Source organism: Dromaius novaehollandiae, chromosome 3 (genome assembly GCF_036370855.1).
Source record: "Dromaius novaehollandiae isolate bDroNov1 chromosome 3, bDroNov1.hap1, whole genome shotgun sequence".
NCBI lineage: Eukaryota > Metazoa > Chordata > Aves > Casuariiformes > Dromaiidae > Dromaius > Dromaius novaehollandiae.
The window spans coordinates 80,629,038-80,648,184 of NC_088100.1; the positions used below are offsets into that span (position 1 = coordinate 80,629,038).

The 19,147-nt window shown below is 35.0% G+C and overlaps 1 protein-coding gene across 12 annotated transcripts in view; it reads left to right on the forward strand.

Moving 5' to 3' along the window:
- Window positions 1–19,147, forward strand: part of SIPA1L2 (signal induced proliferation associated 1 like 2) — a 152,314-nt gene that overhangs the window by 110,147 nt on the left and 23,020 nt on the right. For 10 of the 12 annotated variants that reach the window (XM_026117337.2, XM_026117341.2, XM_064509250.1 and 7 more), the window contains 7 exons: window positions 2,688–2,945; window positions 6,532–6,627; window positions 8,083–8,183; window positions 8,602–8,705; window positions 11,462–11,850; window positions 15,193–15,417; window positions 18,133–18,286. In XM_026117337.2, coding sequence (XP_025973122.1) covers window positions 2,688–2,945; window positions 6,532–6,627; window positions 8,083–8,183; window positions 8,602–8,705; window positions 11,462–11,850; window positions 15,193–15,417; window positions 18,133–18,286 — 1,327 coding nt within the window. The remainder of the gene's footprint in view (window positions 1–2,687; window positions 2,946–6,531; window positions 6,628–8,082; window positions 8,184–8,601; window positions 8,706–11,461; window positions 11,851–15,192; window positions 15,418–18,132; window positions 18,287–19,147) is intronic. The other 2 variants (XM_026117344.2, XM_064509253.1) reach the window with 1 other exon arrangement.

Sequence of the window (19,147 nt, forward strand, 5' to 3'; positions counted from 1 at the left end):
CTTGGTCTCATTTGTTGCAGACTTGGAAGATGTACAGCAAGTGAGGCATGGAACCTTAAGAAGAGAAGAATGGTCTTGGGTTATAAGCAGCTGAATAGTGCCCTGGAGAAGTGTATTCTAGTTATGCTTCTGCAGTAGAAATGTTTCTGTGATTCTATGCAATTTACTTAACTTGGCCTTTCCACAGTGTTCTTCTTTCTAAGAGCATACTATGTGTATTTCATGATTTTCAGAAGTGTAAAACAGTTTAAAAAAAGAAAAGATAAATGAACTGAAGTAGTTTGAAGCAGTGGTCTGAATAAATGTGGTATTGTCTGAAAAAAATAAGTCTATAGACATATCAAACTGATCTTCTGAAACTAAGTGATAATTCTGTAACATTGATTTCTCTATACCCTCGTTCTCTGTATGTGGAAGGAGACTGTTCCTGTCTTCTTACCTCCATAGAGAAGCTAAAGCCAGAAGATCATCCTTGTGAAATTCTCTGACGCTGTGTGATAAGAGGAGCTTGGAAGAAATGAGTTTTATACCCAGTGAAAGTAGGCAGCTATCAAATAATTTCTCATGAGAAATGAGTGCAGAAAAATGCAACTGAAATCTGACATACATCAAATGATAATGATAATTACGTATTGAATAGCATATCTTCAATGAATGCTGTCCTTTATATGCGTGGCATGAGGTAAAGAGTTCTTTGCTAAAAGTAAAAGAGGAAGTATAGAATTTTACTCCACTGACAGAAAGAGGACAAATTAAAGTTATGTGGGTAATGTTAATTTTGACACTTCTTACCTTCTGAGTTCTTAAGCTTGCAACCTTGATGTTCTTTTAATGTACAGTTTTAGTGTGATCTTCTAGGTTTTTTTAAAAAAAGAAGCAATCAAAAATAAGCAATTCCAGCAAATTCAGCTGTGCTTTATCAGCAGAGATTAGACATGTCAAATTTTACTGGTGAGTTTAATATTGATTTTTCTGATCACAGAAGAACCTTGAAGAATCAAGAATTTTCAGTTCTCTTTTGGAGTATACTAGTGACCTTTCATCAGGTTGTCTTCATCACAGCATCTTCTGCCCTACATTGACTGCTAATCTCCACTCTCAGTGCTTTATCCTGTGAATTTTGAAGTTCTTCCTTCACTTTTTTTATGTGTTTGAGTGCCAGCAGGGACTGGAGTTTAATGTTACAGGTTAACACTTTGCCTATTCCAGTGCCACAAAAATTCAGTAGCCTGAAGCAATTGGCTTGATCACACTGGGTATATACAGAAAATATAGAATATAGCTGCTACTTTTGCACAAAGATCTTCTTTCCAACAACCTTGAATAATGTAGTTACCATTTTTATAATACCTTCTTTTTTATCTGCCTACTGGAATACTGACAATGAAAATGTTCTTTTGGGGGTTGGTTCAGAAGCTTCAGGGCACAGTAATTTGACATACAGGAATCTATACAATTTAATTGAACTGCACATTCGTGTGAAGTCATTTGTGCTGAAGTATTTTCAGGATTAGAAGACTGTAAACACATTATACCCACTCTATTACACTTTCTCTAGGTGTTTTGAATTTAGTCAGCAATGATGAATGTTGAGTTTTCAACAAAAGCAAAGCTTGATTAAGATTAAGGGATAGAGCAGTGAATTTTAGTTGAGACAGAGAAGCACATTTTCACTATTTCTTACTTGCACTTAATGTGCTGTATTAGAATTAGTCAAGGTGTTTTTTCATAGAATTTAATTTAGTACGTGCTACCTGTCAGAAACAGATAAATAACCTTGCCGTATGTGAGAATATAAAGTATGTCTGCAACGATAGTTAGCACTTACTTAAAGTGGGCCTGAAACCTCTATTAACTAATTGCTTAGACAGTAGTCCTTAATTCAAGTCTGAGTCTGCCCATGTCCCACATGCAGACTGATCTTTTGGGGAACATTGTCACTGTGAGTTTACCCTTTCTGGGAATGTGTTAGAAGTTACCCACACTGTAGGCTTCAAGCAGACATCAGTCAGTCAGTTTTGGATTTGTCTCTTCCTTCCCCTTCACCATTTCTCTTCTGGGCAAAGAAGTCCTCAGAAAGAGAAAGTTTAGAAAGTGTCCTTTATAAATAAATAGAAAAATACTTAGCTGCCACTTAGCATATACACTGTGGTGCAAAGGTGTGTCATGTGTGATGCAAATGCTTCCATCATTTGGCAGGGACAGGACGGGACTCTAGAGGATAATTCTCAATACCACTTTTAAGATTGCTGGGAAGCAAAAAATATGTATAACTTCTGATATGGAATTTTATACATTAACAAATTATATGTATTTATGAAATTTGAGCAAAGTAAAAGTGTTACACAAGAACTTGACATTGGTGTTTCCTGATTTTTGAATGCTTTACTTTTATTAGTTATTGTTACGTAAAATTTAAGATGCAGATTAATTTATATAAGCTTAACATTTTCTCTTTTCAAAGAGCAGTGAGAAAGCTCCAAAACCTTTGACGGCATGACAGCAAATCCTTTATTTTGAATTGTTTCCTTCCTGACTGGCATTATAGTTTTGAAGCATTCAAATGGCAATATAATGCTGTATAAGCATCTTGAAGAAAAACATGCATATACTCCTGACTGTAGAAAACAAGATTTTTTTTCTGTCCCCTCCAGTGAGATTTATCATCTTTTTTATTTGTTCTGCAGGGGTTGTTCAGAACTTTGTCGTATACCCATGGTGGAATACAAACTTGACAGTGAAGGCACTCCATGTGAGTATAAAACCCCTTTCAGAAGGAATACTACTTGGCATCGGGTGCCGACTCCCGCTGGGCAGCCTCTCTCTCGTGCCTCTCCAATCCTAGGAACATCTGACAGACTGCAGTGCCAGCAGCTTCTCCAGCAGGCTCAGACAGCCATTCCTCGCAGCACTTCCTTTGATAGAAAACTGCCAGATGGTGCAAGGTAATATACTCTCCATTTAATTCCTGTCATTTTCCTAATGTGCCTTACTTAGATATCTCTGTTTGCTAGACCTTTGGTGCGCTTACTTTTTAAACCTTTTTTGAATGTTCATGTTATTTTGTTGAGTTTAAATAGAAATTTTTATTCTGAGGTCACGTGAAAGTAAATTCACTGATCATGGTTCCCTCTACTGGAAACAAGTGACTTTTGTTTGTGACAATAGTGTAGTGTACTCAGGATTCTAGTGATGAAGATAGCTAACCTTTCCCCTTTATTTCCAAATCAATGAAGAGGGAAACCAGCTTGTTACTTTTTGATCTAAACAGTGTACTGTCCCCCATCTTTTGGGACTATATTTAGATGAATAGTGAGTGTAAATAAAATGAACTCATCCCTTTAAAAATGAATGATTTAATCTCATTACCACACTACTGGCATAATTTCAAAGGGCTCTGTAACTTGTTACCAGTCCTTATGCTTTGCTTTGCTTTTAATTAAACAAAGAGGAGTTTGTGATTTGAATAAATAACACCTCTGAGATGATGGAACAGCAGGTCTGTTCTAATTTAATCATATTTCTTCATAAGGAAATTATTTTTTTTTAAGTTTAAAATTTCTATACATTTGAGCTCTGAATTATTTAGGAAAACTATGTGTCTTGAATAGAACTCTCTGTCCTTTAATTTACTCTTTATTGTTTGCAATTATTTCTGCTTATGCCCTTTTCTCTGAAATGATATAGTTCTTCTAATCTCTGAGGAAAAAGTATTGCTTATCTGAAATCCCTAATTGATACAAAATCCAAATATGAGTCTTAACTAATTTTAAAAAATTCTGCCTGAAATAGTGAAATACTGCCATTGCTAACTAACTACCTAATTTAGTAGAAAACAATTAGTGCTTTTTCATATTTTTATTGAAAAATATACAGTTACTAGTAACAAATCTTTGAAAATATGTCTATATCATGGTCTGGGGATGAGACACTCCCAGTTAAGATCACTTGTATTGCTCCCTTGCCCCTCCCCACACCCACAAGGAGAGGTGCATTTCTTAGCATTACAGGACTTCAGCATTTCCTAATGATTTGTTCCCAAAATTCTTGGTAAAATACTGGCAGAAGTAGATAATATATTGAACATCTAGAAATACTTCAGGATTTATGAAGCTCTGTTACACATATTACATGCTATCTATAGGAAAAAAAGAAAGCTTTCTGCCATGCTGTTCATTTAAAAAAAAATTATGAACATAATTTGCACATCTCCTAACACTGGGTGAAGCATGTGAAAAAACTTTAGAAGATAGAGACCATCCCTTGTCATGAAGAAATTTCTGTATCACTTAAACAAAACAAAGGCAACGCAAAAGTGCTATTCTGGGGAAGACATGGTATGGAGTACAAATAATGAAAAGGGAGGAGAATGATGTACTGTGACATGTGGGTCTTGAAACATGAAAGGCAAGGTATCTAATTGGCAAGCTCTTTCCACATGAGAAGAGGCATAGTAGACGGCTTAAAGTTTAAAATAAGGTTGATTACAGATAGTCTTGTGAGGGTGAAAATGTGTACTCAGACTAGGAAAATGATGAAGAGATTTTAGAAAGGTCAGAGACCCAATATCAATTTAGACAAACTAAAGAGGAGTGCAGGCAGAGAGAAGCAGGGAGATAAAACTAGGAAGTTACAGTAACTGATCTGAAAATGAACTAACCTTGAAGTCATTTTATAATGGGTATTTTCAGAGATAAAAAGAGGGAGAAGTAAGAGACCTGTGGGCTAGATAAACTATTGCTGCTCAGTCTTTTACTATAACTACTGTGATGCCTGTCAGTTAGGTGCCCAGTCCCTGGAGTGAAATCAAATCTGAGAGCTGAACACCTGAACTCCTAGTACAGCTCCGGGGGAGAGTTAAGGGCTTTGAGAATGCAAGCTGGATGTTCTTGTCCTCATCAAGGGGTTTCATATAATTAGTTAACAAGAAATGCAAGGATATCTTTGAACTCCTGTTTTTACAAAATGCCTAATTCTGTGACTGCTTCTCAGTGAATGCCTAAGAGCTAAGCTAGAGTTACATTCACTCTTCTGGCTTTTCACACTAAGAAGTCTCCATGTACTTTTGTGCTTGAGTCAGAGTTGTAGGCAAGTGTCTGTCCACCTGGAGTCCAGAATCCATTCCTGTGAGCAGGCAGCTGCAACTGTTCTGTAAAGGAACTGTGTGAGGCATTCTCTGACTAGCCTTCTGTGGCAGTGGTTTTAAAAGGAACTTTTTTAGCCGCATTTTATTTAGTAGGCTAATAGCTAGACACTTGTCTAGGAACTGGAAGGCTTGGAATTTAGACATTCCTCAGCCTAAAATAGTACAAACCAATATCTCAGTTTTGAGAACCATGTCCTAGTCTAGAGGCTGGATAGGGATGGGATCGTCTTTTACCCATTCCTTGAAGCTGGACGATTTAAGCTGTGCAGGAAGAGATGCAGAGTTCTTGGTGATTAGAAGCAGCAACTCACAACTGAATTCAGCTGTAGCCTATAGACTAATTCACTTGCCTGTGAGACACTCAGTCCTGTCCATCCTTATTAGAGAGGAACACACACAAGAATTAGGCCTTGCTCCTTCTACTTCATGTGTATGTGTTTGGCTGTTGGACAAAATATGATAGCAAGTGTCGTGGAGATTTTCAAGCAGAACAGTAAAAATGCTTATTGAATGTCATGTCCTTGGGCAAATGTTGTGCATAAATCCAAAACTACCTCTTTTCAAGTTTTGCCTGGGCACGCAAATTCATTTCTACTTTGCCTTTTATAGAAACATGAAAAAAAAAGAAGGAAATATGGGGAATTCAAGATAATATAGCTGAGGAGGGAAATTAGGTTGTAGAGTTCTGGAGTGATGTGCACAGAAGTGAAGAAAAGGAGGGCGATCAAGAACAAATTTGAACATTATATTTCAGCTGTCTGAAAATCCAGGAGGAATAATTGTGGAGACATTGTAAAGACATAAGACTCAAATTTTAAATAATAAGCACAAAATAACACTATTCATGAAACAGTTTTCATGTTATTCATCTATGTCAAAGATTATTAGAACAAAATATAATAAAAGTATCAGTTGTACCTTTTCTAAATTACTATGCTCAAAATCTGAATACATGCAAAGAGACTAATAATTACTTCTGATTCTCCACAAGAGATTCCCACATGTAAATTTTGAAGCCTAATCCAGTTGCTGTGACTCATGAGTAATCCTGCTTGTTCAGAAGTAAAGGTAGAAATAAGGAAAGTAGGATTTGGCTCTTAGTCTCTATCTTTTTGTCCTTTTTAAGTTTATGCCCTTTTAAAAGTTTTTATTTGGAGATATTTTGTTAATAATGAAATAAATAATATATTAAAAAACACTCATTTAAATGATAGGAAACTAAGATAAAACTATAATTTCCCCAAATTAATATACAGTAAGTATTCATACTGCATCTGTATAACTCATTTTTAATTGTAAACATGGATTTATATGTGTAAAAGAAACACAGCCCAGTTCAATTCTGAAACTTCACAAATACTTCAGTGCACTGTTAATGATTCTAGTCAACATTACAGAAGTTCACCAAGCAACCAGTCCTCCTCCAGTGACCCAGGACCCAGCGGGAGTAGCCAGTGGAGACAGCAAGTGGGATATGACGGGTATTGATGATTTTATATCTTTCTGCAGCTCCCATGCATAATCTGTCTGAAACAAAGTTATGTGCATGCTATATATCATAGACTGATTTGCAAAAGTTATTGGTAAACTTTAAGAAGCACAGATTTACCAATCTTTAATGTGATGTGTATGCCAATATAATTTTACAACTATACTACTTAACTCTTTAGGACCAAATAGTTATTTTGGATTCCAGATAAATAACATGAACTGCTTTCCCAGGAATGAGACATAAATCAGCTCAGTAACTCAGAATAGTTACTAGAGATAGAATAAATTTAGATTTAGATTTATAATTATAAAATTATGATTTCTCCTCCTTTTATACAGATGGTTCTTTCCAATCCCTGTTAATGCCTTGGTGCTAAAGGTTTCAGAAGTTAGCTATTCGTGAATAGAGACCACCCCAATATACTGTACATATTTTAAGAATATTATGTGAGAAATCTGTTCTTGATTACTTTAAATGTATCACTTTGTGGTACAAATCTAGCTGCTGAAAACACTTCTGTTATAAAATGCTGAAATATGGCAGTATCTACATAGCATCATCTAAAAGCACTCCAGATTTGCCACTTCGTTTTTTGAAGCTTTTATGAAGAAATATGAATACTGAAAACATCATTTTGACTCCTCGTCAAAGGAGTCATTGCTTTGGCATGTATTTTTTTATGTAAAATATCCCATGTAGCAGATGCAAGAAATATTTTGGATCCACCTCAAGGAATTTCAGATTATTCACTCAAATCTCTGGCAGCTAGATAGAGGTTAATAATTCAGATAAAACTGTAGCAATTTTTTGGAACAAGAAACGCATGAAAATTCATCTGGTTTCATTTTTCCAGCACAGTAATTACTAATAGCAAACTTGTTTTTAGTGTGTTGCTTTGTGAAATAATTTACCTTCTGCAACATGTACCTGATAATTCGGAGTTCAGATTATAGGATTTGAAGAATCTCACATAGTTTTTAAATCTGAAGTGAATAGAGGCATCTTCCATAATTTTAAGTAAAAATGGCAGAAAACCAAAACAACGGATTTAGTATCAGCTTGCAAACATGTTTTGAATGTGAAATTCTGCAATGACATGCACAGTCATTTTCAGTGGAGTTTGGTTTATGAAGCAGTTAAGCTTGCATTTCCAAAATTCACCCATTGCAAAAAACTTTGGCTTTATAACCCCAAGCTTAACAACTTCTTAAAATTTAGTGTCCTTTGGTCCGTTCACACTTAAGACATAACAGTGTGCTGTTGAGAAAATTGCATGTAAATATTTCTGTTCTATGTTTGGAAATGTTACTAGGTTGGTGGGTTGGTTGGTGTGGTTGTTTAATTACAGAATATTTGCTTTGAAGAGTAGAAAGTGGCAGTGTTCATCATGTAACTAGTTTCCTAGGGGAAAAAAAACAGCTTAATTTTCTGTTTATGTTAAAAGGTGCCAGTCCCCTTTACTTCATGAACACCAAGGTTCAGGTTCACTGGAGTGTGAAGGAGGCAGAGAACGAGAGGAAACTTTGGAAGGAACCAGACATTCTGGTAATAATAAATACGATATCTTAAAAATGTTTTTTACAATGCAGTACCAGTATCAGAAATGCAGCCACTTTCGATGTGGAGGTTTGATACCCAAACAGCACATAATATGACAGTGAAAGAAGGGACTGTTATGGACAGTCTAACAGAATATACTGTAGGATGTTTAGATAATACCTGAAAAAAGTACCTCTGAACTTCTGAAAGCCTCACGAATTATGGAAAGCAGGTTTAACTCTGTTTACTTATCATTGAAAAACTAACATCTTAGAAAATTCTGCAAAGATATTCATCTCTGATTCCAAAGAGTGTACAGGTTTAAAACCTGATGTTTAAAGCACTAAGCCATGTGCCTTTTTTCTTTGTACAGTATACTCATCTTTTTAGCAGTCAGAAATTAAAACACAATTATTTATGGCAGAAACCAAGTGGCATGCACCATCGACCAAAGTCCTGAGCTCCTACAAAGACCGGGCTTTACAAAAAGAAGGCAGTGGCAAGGACTCTCCAAACAAATTTTCACATGTAAGTCTTTTACTTTGATGTCATTCAAAACTCTTTAAAAAGTCTGGTCTTGAAGAAGCACATCTTAAAAATATATTTTGATAGTTTAGGAAAGCCAGTGCAGGTTTTGGGAGGCAAAGAGTATGCTCATCTGGACCTGGAGTGAATTTAACATGCTTAATCTGTGTTCATAAACTAAGAATTTTAAGAAGGCTTGGGTCTGGGGCATTGAGGAGATAAAAGCCTAGCTAATATAGGTTATATTCTGCTCTCTGTTTACAGCTTCATTTATGTTGGCTTGTTTAATCTCCAAAGTATTTCACATGCTAAATAAAGAAATTATATTCACCATGCCACTTCTTGTCATGTTGTATGAAATACACATGTACTGTAATTATAAGTAATCACTGTAAAAATGCAGTTTCTATATTGGGCATGGTGAACAGATTATTTATCCACCTAGATTAGAGGCTTGTCTTTAGTAGTGGCAAAATTCACGGTAACTTAGAGACAGAAAGTAATAATGATATGCTTTGTTCTTTTCTATTATTTTTGTGATTGTAACATGAAAATCCTGTTATACATAGTAGGAACCTGTATGCTATTTGTAAGCTTATACGGATAATATTATGGAGACAGATTCTCATCTGGTGTACATTGATACCTTATGAAAATCTAATCTGAGACTTATCGAAAAAAGTAGTATCATAAACAAAATCATGCTACATATTTATGCACATGAAGACGGAAGTACTTTTTTTCTCATTAAGTCAAGTTGACGTGAAGCTAGAATCAGTATGTGTACCAATAAACATTAAATACAGTATGGATACCAAAGTTAAATACTTGTTTCATGAACTTCAATCAGCTTTTTATGCCAGTGGCAGCCCTTATGCTTTCTAGATGGTGGGGAATCTCAATACAAATTTTTCTAATAGACTTAGCCTGTGTTTGCATACATATGCATATGTGCAGTGCACATGCAAGAGAACTATATTGTACAAAACACGACCACTTTCCTTATAAAGATAATACTAACAAGATGAGACTATTTAGTTGTTGTATGTTGTAAAGCAGAAAAAAAAGGTCGTTGCCTTGTAACATTCTCTTGTGCTTCCCTTTTTTTGCTCAGCCGAGTTTGCCATGTGACTCTTCCAGTTTTGGAATGGCCAGTGAAATTCAAACTAAGGGCTACTGCAAATGAACAAGAACTCTGCAATATGTTTAAGCATTAGAAAAACATCTCTGCCATCTTATTATCTGTTTTAACTTCTGGGGAGAGAGGGAGGAAATTTCACTGGCTATCCTCAAACTCTCTTTGTTCTCCTGATCCCCTGGATGAATATTATATTCCTGCTGATTTTACTTTTTTTTTTTTTTTTTTTTTTTTAATCTTGCTCCATGACATAATATTTAACAAGAAGTCACAATCAAGGCCAAACTGAGCCTTCATATAAAAATTTTTCTTGGCACAAGGAAATGTGTAAAATGATCTTGAGCTATGGCCATAATGAACTTTGAACAGTTGAGTATGTCTGTGTCGATAGATGTTGTCCAGCTTCTCTACTGGTTACAGGGTCAGGAAGGTGCCTAAGCATGTATGTTCAGCAGCATACAAGAAATTTTTTGAAAGGTTCATACACATGATATATGTTCCAAGGCAGATTTTATGCCTTTGAGCTTTTCTTTTTTTTTCCTATTTCATTCCACCTTGATTCCATTTTACATTTACAGTACAAAGTGATGCCCCTTTTCTTCAAACACCTTTTCATAAGTCCCTCTCCTTGGAAAAACTGCTCATTTTCATCAATTGGTTTATTGTTTTTAAGGTGACAACCATCTTGTACAAGGTTCAGAATGAATGCAAATGTAACCTTGTCCCTCTCCTCCCTTTTTTAAACAATTTCTCAAACTTTCAAACCTGTTGATTCCTACATGAAATAGAAATGTCACTTCTGGAAAGGCTGCCTTGTCTAACAGCTTTAATGTGTAAGCAACACTTATGTTCATATACATCTGCTAGAAGGAGGATCATGTAAAAGAGCTAGTCTCCCTTCCCACGCCCCTTCTGCCTAATAGAGGTCCATCTACCCTTCTTCTGGCTGCTTTGTCACATAGGTAAATTAATCCAACTCGCTGTAAAACCTCTTAAAAAGAACACCTTCTGACTCAAATGCCTGACAAAATTCTTCCACTTTAATAGCCATGCCTAGCTTAGAGCCCTGTGACTCAAGTTACTTTCATCTGGTACACATACATTGCACTTGGCTTCAATTCAAGTAGCCACACATCCAATTGGATTTGATGCAATAAACTGCATATTTCACCCACACTGAGGAAAGGCCAAAGGTAATTCAGTTTTCAGTGTTCTTCAGATTTTCTGTGGAACTTGTTTAAACAGATAATTACCAGTGCTTCTAGCTTTAACAAATGTTTATTTTAACTGTTCTGAAATACAATTTTATGGATGTTAAGCAAGACCTATAATCAGAAAATTCAAGTGTGATACTAGGATTTGCTACAAAAGATGTAACTGGAACCTAATATTCACTTTTATGTGGAGTGACATCAACCTCTAATGTGTGTAGCCAGTCATGTAATTCATTTCATAGAAACTGGTGGTATAATCAGCCTTTTTAGTATTTTGCAATTATAACATACTGTAACAAGAATTAAGTCATCTTTGAACAGCATAAATTCAGAAATTGATATGAAAATAAAGATTTTGCTATTTAACTTTGAGGTGGGTCTTTGTTTGTTTTGTTGTTGCTGTTAAGATTGGAGACAAAAGCTGTTCCAGCCACTCAAGCAGCAATACTCTATCCAGTAATACATCCAGCAACAGTGATGAAAAACACTTTGGTTCTGGAGATTTGATGGACCCTGAACTGCTTGGATTAACGTACATAAAAGGGGCCTCTACTGACAGTGGAATTGATACAGCTCCCTGTATGCCTGCTCCACTTCTGGCCCCTTTACACCTTGCTGGCAGCAGGTCTGGAGTACATTGTCGTACTGAGCAGTGGACTGAATCTTCTGAAACCCCTGGGCCAGATGATGAGCCGACTAAAATCTATGCTGTTCATAGCTATGCCTCTGCTATTTCTACCAGTCATACAGCTGAAGGCAGTATGGGAGACCTAAGTGAAATATCCTCTCATTCCAGGTATGTGTTTCTTACCAATCAAGGATTTTTGGTTATAGATTAGATTCAGAGAACTCTCTCTATTTCTTTCTTTTTTTTTCTGTTGTTCTTTTTACCTTTCTTTGTACGTGCACTTAACTGATCTCAATTTTTGCTGTATTTAAATACCTATAGAGAAACTGTAGCAATTTTCAAGCATTTTTGATGAGTCTACATAAAAAAGCATAGTTAGCTCTGCTCCCAAATCCAAAGGAGACTTTAAATGTGACCTTGTGCACATTTCTTAGATTTTCAAAGTTGGGAAACATCCCTAAGTCAAAGCAAAGTGGTACAATAAATTTTTCATTTCTGTTTTTCTTTATAATGTTTTTAAAATTTATTTTTCAGAATTTATTTCTTGGAGATGTTTTAAGAATAATTTCATTCATATTTGAGAAGTCACGCCATGTGACTATGATGGCATACATCATAGAAAAGTTTACTAAAACATATTACATTTAATATTTGAAAGTTCCAAGCTACTTTACCAGCAATAATCTGATAGCTAAAATATTAGAAAGCATACAACTTTACTTTCATCGCTGCAGAAGAAAACTGCAAATTAGCAGCCATCAGCATAACATGCTTTCATGATGCTTTGCATTATTAGCGTGAGCTTAGCGTATCTCCTCCTCCATTTCTCCATTATAGTGAGTTTAATAGGTCAAAACACCCCAGACATGTTATCTTGACACCAGTTAGCCTTATTAATGTCTTTTTTTGCCCCTGGAACTTGACTTTGCATACTTCTTAGTACAGTGCAAATAATGACCTGGGAGTTAAAGCAGAAAGAAATCAAAGAAATTGCAATGGAAATTTTTTCCTTGTTCTAAAGCAGCATTGCATACCATCACTCTTTATTTAAATTATTGTGATGTATTCTTTACAAGTTTGTTGAACTGAATTTATGGTTGATTTTGCACTCATCTTTTTTGTTACCAATGGAATGTGTGCATGGTACATCTGTTGTAAAGCAAACTGTGAAAGTACACTTTTACAGCTGGTTGCCTTTATCTCCTAATTCCCACTTTATGGTGACTTTGAAGTTGAAGCTTTGGTCTATGTGTTGAGGTTTTTGCTCTGTAAAGCATGGAATGAAATTGTTTGTTCTTCTTTCCCTCTGATTTTTCCATTTTCAATGTCAACCAGTATAGGAAAATAACCAAACAGCAAATTTATTATGTGACTCAACTGTTTTATTTAAACTCTGCTTACATGTCCTTCAAATTAGGCCAAAAGTGTGTGACATCTACAGCCAAATCCCATATATATTTTTCAACTGGTCAAACACTGAGTTTATATTTGTTTATAATCTATAACAATGGAGTTCTAACCTGACTGAGGCATTTATTCATAATTAGAAATGTTAAATAGTAAACTTCTGTAATAGCTAAACAGTGTAAAACCTCAAGAAATAAGCCCACAGACTGGTGGAAAATCATTGATCTATAAATGCAGCATTTCCTTACTAAAACTGTATTTTGTTTACTGAATAGATGAAGTGCAACACACAGGAAAGATGTTGATTGCAAATACTGGCCTGATTCTATAACTTCATCATGTAAAAGAACCCCCTGAAAGGACTAATGCTGTAGTATCTGAATAAGGGTTACACATTTAAAACTATTGTGTTGAAACAATATCTCACACTGCAGAACTGACCTGACAGATGCAAAATATTGTCTCACAGCTGTTTTATTAATGGTTTTGATCTCTCCTATTGTATATTCATTACACACATGAATTATCAAATACTGTCAGGTTACTGTAGCTGAAACAGCCTCATTGCCTTCAGTTTTGCATTGTTTCTTACATAGGTTGTCAATACTTTTTGCTTTCTAAAAATATGTATTGCTTGTTCAGGCAGTTGCATTGACCTTGCTAACTAAAACCAGGTTTCTGTAGGTATTCTATTTCTTTACTTTGAAAAACATTCCCTTATTTAAAGCCTGCAGATGAGACTGGCATGAGGAACACTAGATGCTCAATTTTTATTAAATTTAGTTACAAATAGATATCTAAAAATCCTCTGGATACTGTCCATGGTGTCAATCTGATATATATTCTACATTCTGCTTTGCTTGACCTTTAGACTTCAGGTTTTCATAACTAAATTATTTTCTTCATCATGATGTCTTTACATCATTTCTTCATGTATTTTGTAAGGAAAACAAGCAAAAGAGCAACCTTACTGCTTTTAATGTCAACCTTCCCAATAAAATTCTAATCTTGTTTTTACTTTTTTGGGAGGAAGAGAGATGAAGAGGGAGAGAGAAAATTAGTTGTTTTTAAGCTAAATGTTCATACCAACTATGATCCAAATTATTAATCTGCGGCCTTAAATGATGTAACTTTCTTCCATAGTAGGCATTTTAATTTGACCTAATGATATAGATAGCAAAGTAGACAAATGTGTTACACTTTCAGCAACACCTTCTTATCCCCTGTGAATGAATCCAACGCTCTTGGGATTAAAATAAAAGATAGCACTGTGTTTGGTATTTGGTGAACAACAGGGAACGCTAGGAGCTGCAGCTTCAGGTTCCAGCCTATGGTTTTAGGCAAGACACTTGGTTTATGAATACTGCAGTTACTTCACCTGTAAGATGAAAAGAAGAAATTTATTCTTCCAATAAGTCTTTGCTTAAGTTCATTTTAAAACATTTTTAGAGTCTTCAGTAAAAGGTTTCATTAGAGACTACCAGTGCTATTATTCATAATAAAAGACTGTATTAAAATCATCCAGGAAACTGCTTTTGTTTAACTAAAATTTACTTCTAGTAATATTAAATTCTCAACAGTACTGAATGAAGGACTGAGCTTAAACTGATGTGGACTGGCAAAACTAACATGAAGTGGAAAGGCACAGAAGTTTTAACATTAGAGAGATATTTGGGGCCAAAATAATTCCCTATGTAGTTCTTGACATAAATGGAATTATACCCTATATTGTGTGTGTACATATATACTGAAAACTGCACACATATACTCATCCCATATATATGTACTGAACTAAGTCCTTTAATCTTAATTCATATCAGTTTGCCTTGGCATTTCAGCAAAATTGAATTATGTACATTACTCATTTTAGAAACTCATCACAACTTTGTGCACACTTGTATGTACATGTATGTATTATCAGAGCTTTAATATATGTGCTGCTGGTATCCAGGAAATTACTGTATTGATATGGTTGCCTTGATTTTCACCTTAAGAAAAACTTAACATGAAAAATTATAGCTGACTATTAGGTGAAGAGTTTCTGATTTGTTGTTTTCTTGCAGATTTTATTTTTCCTTTTGTATGTTTTCTTTACTTTTTCAGTGGGTCACATCATTCAGGAAGCCCATCAACGCATTGCTCTAAGAAGAGTGGCTCCCTAGATACTTCCAAAGTCTATATAGTGTCGCAGAATAGTAGTCAACAGATTTCTGGGTCAGTTTCAAAACCATACCACAGACAAGGAGCAGTGAGTAAATACGTCATTGGATGGAAAAAAACAGAAGGTAGTCCTACACCTGAAGAATCTGAAGTTTCTGAATGCCATGAGTAAGAGCTCTGTTTAACTTTGTTGGAGAAGAAGGGTAAAGAAAATAAATTTTAAAATAGGATAGAAAGATGAAAAAATACAGATTTCCCTTTGACTTTTAAATGTATGAGGATTTTTATTTCTCATCTCAAAAAAGGTAAAAACTGCAGGATACTGTTTCTCCTCTGTGCTATGCAATTGTGTCTTTTTCGCATGTCTAAAATAAAGCAAGCTGAAAGAAATTATTGAAACTGCCGTGTAAGCAAAAAGTTATAGCTGTCTCAGACATTTTGATTTTCCTTCTTGAATTTCTAGAAAACAACTGGGAAGCCATAATTTTGTAAAGGTAATTTCTGGAAATCCCCAGGTACCTTACAGTTAATTGAAAAAAGTACCTGACTTACTTCCTGGTTTTCTTTGTTAAACCTTGTTATGTATTATACCAACTAATCCATTAGAGTTGAGAGAGATGACCAAAAACTTAGCAGCAGTCTATGGTAGGTAGTTTAAAAAAAATTAATGTCAGTTGGAAGTAGTTTGGTGGGTTCTTAGTATCTTTTTCAGACTTTGTTGTTTAAGAACAGATAGGAACTGGTGGTTAGGACGCAGGACTGATATTAGCTACCAGTTTTCAAATCCTTCCACTTCCAATTTCAAAGGAATTAACCAGATTACCCAGAATAGGAACTTGAACCCATATCATCTTTACTCCAGCCTGGTTTTCTAACCACCCCGCAAAAGAAAGATCAAGTGTGGGTTTATGTGACCCTCTCTTCAAGAGACTGCAAAATATGTAGGCTTCACCAAAACTACATTTTAAAATTTTTTTAGCAAGTGACACTTAGCCAAAAATTTTCTGATCAGCTCCAATGAACAACTATATTTTCCACTCGGCACAGGAATAGCTAATGAGGAATGTGTTGTTCTTGGGCAGAGGCAAAAGGCTTGGACTCAACAGAAAAGATGCAGTACCTCAGATACAGAGATGATGCTTTCCATCTTTCCCTGTGCTGTAGCAGTAATAAATAATGTTTGAATCTGCTGTTTAAAAATCAGCTTTTAAATTCCTGTTATCTTCAAAATCATCTCCTCTGATAATCTCATTGCTTTCTTATTGTGCATAAGCTATTTAGTTCTGCCTCTCAATAAATTGTAGTCAACCCTGTGTATCTTGATAAATTGGCAAGGTGGCAAGTAGTAACTGATTTTCGAATGTGTAATATGGGATTACTCTTTGTTTAAGGGGAATGAGATGTTTGCCTGTATTATCTTGTATTGCACATATGTGCATATTTATAGTAAGATTCATATTTAAAAATATAGACTAGAATATATGTACTAAAAAATAAGAGTCTAAAGTTAAGCTCTTGAATACCTAATTTTCAGAAGTAGTAGGTGCTACTACCCTCCAGTCCTGAGCATAGTGTTCTTTTTGTTATTGTACTATAGATTTTCCTTTTTTTTCCCCAGTATTTTCATCTGTTAAATTGTTCAGTCATTGTTCAGGCATAGCAGAAGCTGCCATAAAAAAGTGGCAGCTTCATTGGTCCCACAAGCTTCCGCATTATGAAGTTGATGAATTCCTGCAGCAATTTTTCTTTATTTTGGATGGAACCCTTAAAACAACATTGCATAATGAAGCATGGCATTTAAACTAAAACTGCAGCAATTTTGAAAAGCATCTTCAAGAACTAGCTCTATTCAAAAAATATTAATTGAAGATGGCAGCACTTCACATATCAGAAAACATTTTCATTTGTTTCCATGCCGTAGAGCATTGCTTCACCTCTTTCTTTCTAGGAAAGATTTCTATACATCCCAGAAAGGAAATCTCTATCTGTAGATAATTATGTTGAATAAAATAACATCTCCAATTAGCAATGGTGATGAAAATCAGGTCAATTGCTGAAGGCTGTGCCACTATAGGATATAATTCACTGAGAATTACAACTTACCGTAGCAAAGCCTGTTTCCTCTCTGCTGAGGATACAGTCGCTAATTATGCTGCACTTGGCAGTAAGTAATGGCTTCAAATGTATGTTCTGTGTGTTTCGGAATCTCTGCTTCCTTAAATTGCATTTCCAAAGTAAAACAGTTAAAATTCTCTCTCCCCCTTCTCACTGGAAGAAAGCTGAAAGATAACAATTCAGTTTGACAGTCTTTTGTTGACTGTAAATATATTTTTATCTGTTGATAATTAAAGATGGCGGCTGTTTTATTTATCTAAACAGCTTTGTGAAATTGTGGATAATAAAACACACTTGGCACATGGTACAATTGATTACAAATATACTTCAAATATTACCAGTGATGACTGTGGTAATTTTGTCAGATTGTAAAGCTGGATACAATGTCACACCACAAAATACTGATTTTTCTTATTTGCTAAAGAAGTAAAAGTTAAAATATTTTCATCTGTGATGAATGATTGAAAATGTAGCTCTAAATACAAGTTCAAAAATAAAATATAGTGTGCAAAAAAGAGAGAGGCAAGTTGGGAGGAACAAGCATTATGTTTTTTTAATTGTTCTGAAGAATTCCCAAGAAGTGATTTTTTTCAGTGGTTTAAGAATTTCATCTTGGATCCACAAGCAGTTTAATATGCTTAAAATGATTGGAAAATGTTCTGAATAACAGTGTGCTATGCCAGAAGATAATTCTAACAAATTTTATTTGGTGATTGAAAATAAATGCAGCAAATCCAATAGCACTTATCATGCTAATTTTCTCAACAGTGTGTATGGTGATATTGATACTGTGTCTGCATCAAGTCCACTTCAGACTTCTGTGAGGAATGCCATTGTTGAAAGCCAGCAAGTGTTGTCCAAAGAAGATTTTCTGAAGCTGATGTTGCCAGACAACCTCTCTGTGGAGGAGGGGAAAAGAAAGGTTAGCTACTTTCTTTGTCTCTGTATCTCTCAGACACAATTATCCGGAAATGATTTACTAGCATTCCCAAAATTAGTATAGAGAAGGCATTATCATTTTGTATAAACTAAATATATTCCATAGGGAGGCTATAAATACTGACCATAATTCCCATATATTATTTCCCACAATATGAAAATGATACTTATTTTGATGGTTATGTATTAAATCCAGTATTTGTTTGATCATGCCTCTGCTCAGCAGTGAACTTTGGGCTAGTTAATTATAATTTCAAAGGTTTACAGTAACATTTTCAAGGTTGGGTACCTAAATTGATATGCCTCAAACCATATTTAGGCATATGAATAAAAATAGCTTGCTTTCTCCTGCTCCATGATATTCAGTACCAGCAATTCTGCTAGAAGCCTGAATCACAATTTCATGTAAATACTAGCATTAACTGCTCAAAAGGCATAATTGTCTGTGCTAGTGGAGAGCATGGAGCTGATCTTCATCACATGAAGACAATCAGTAATATTAAAAAGTTCATGAAAAGTGCATACAGGACTTGAAATTTGATATTCTGCAAAGCATTCATTTTTCTGAATTCTCTGCCTAATGTGGAATAATGCACAAAGCAATTGAATTACCGGAGATAATCATTATAATTGGATATTAACCCAATGCTCTATTAACCTACCATGTTTATAATATGTTCTAAATAGCATAATCATAGCGTCTGAACAAAAGTAACACATAGGAATCCTCTAAGTGCAGAGCTGCATTCAAAATTCAGATTGTATTTTTTAACATATAGTATGTTAAGGATGCATTTTATGTGCTTGGATTCTTAGGAAGAATGTCTTAGAGGTCTTTATGATC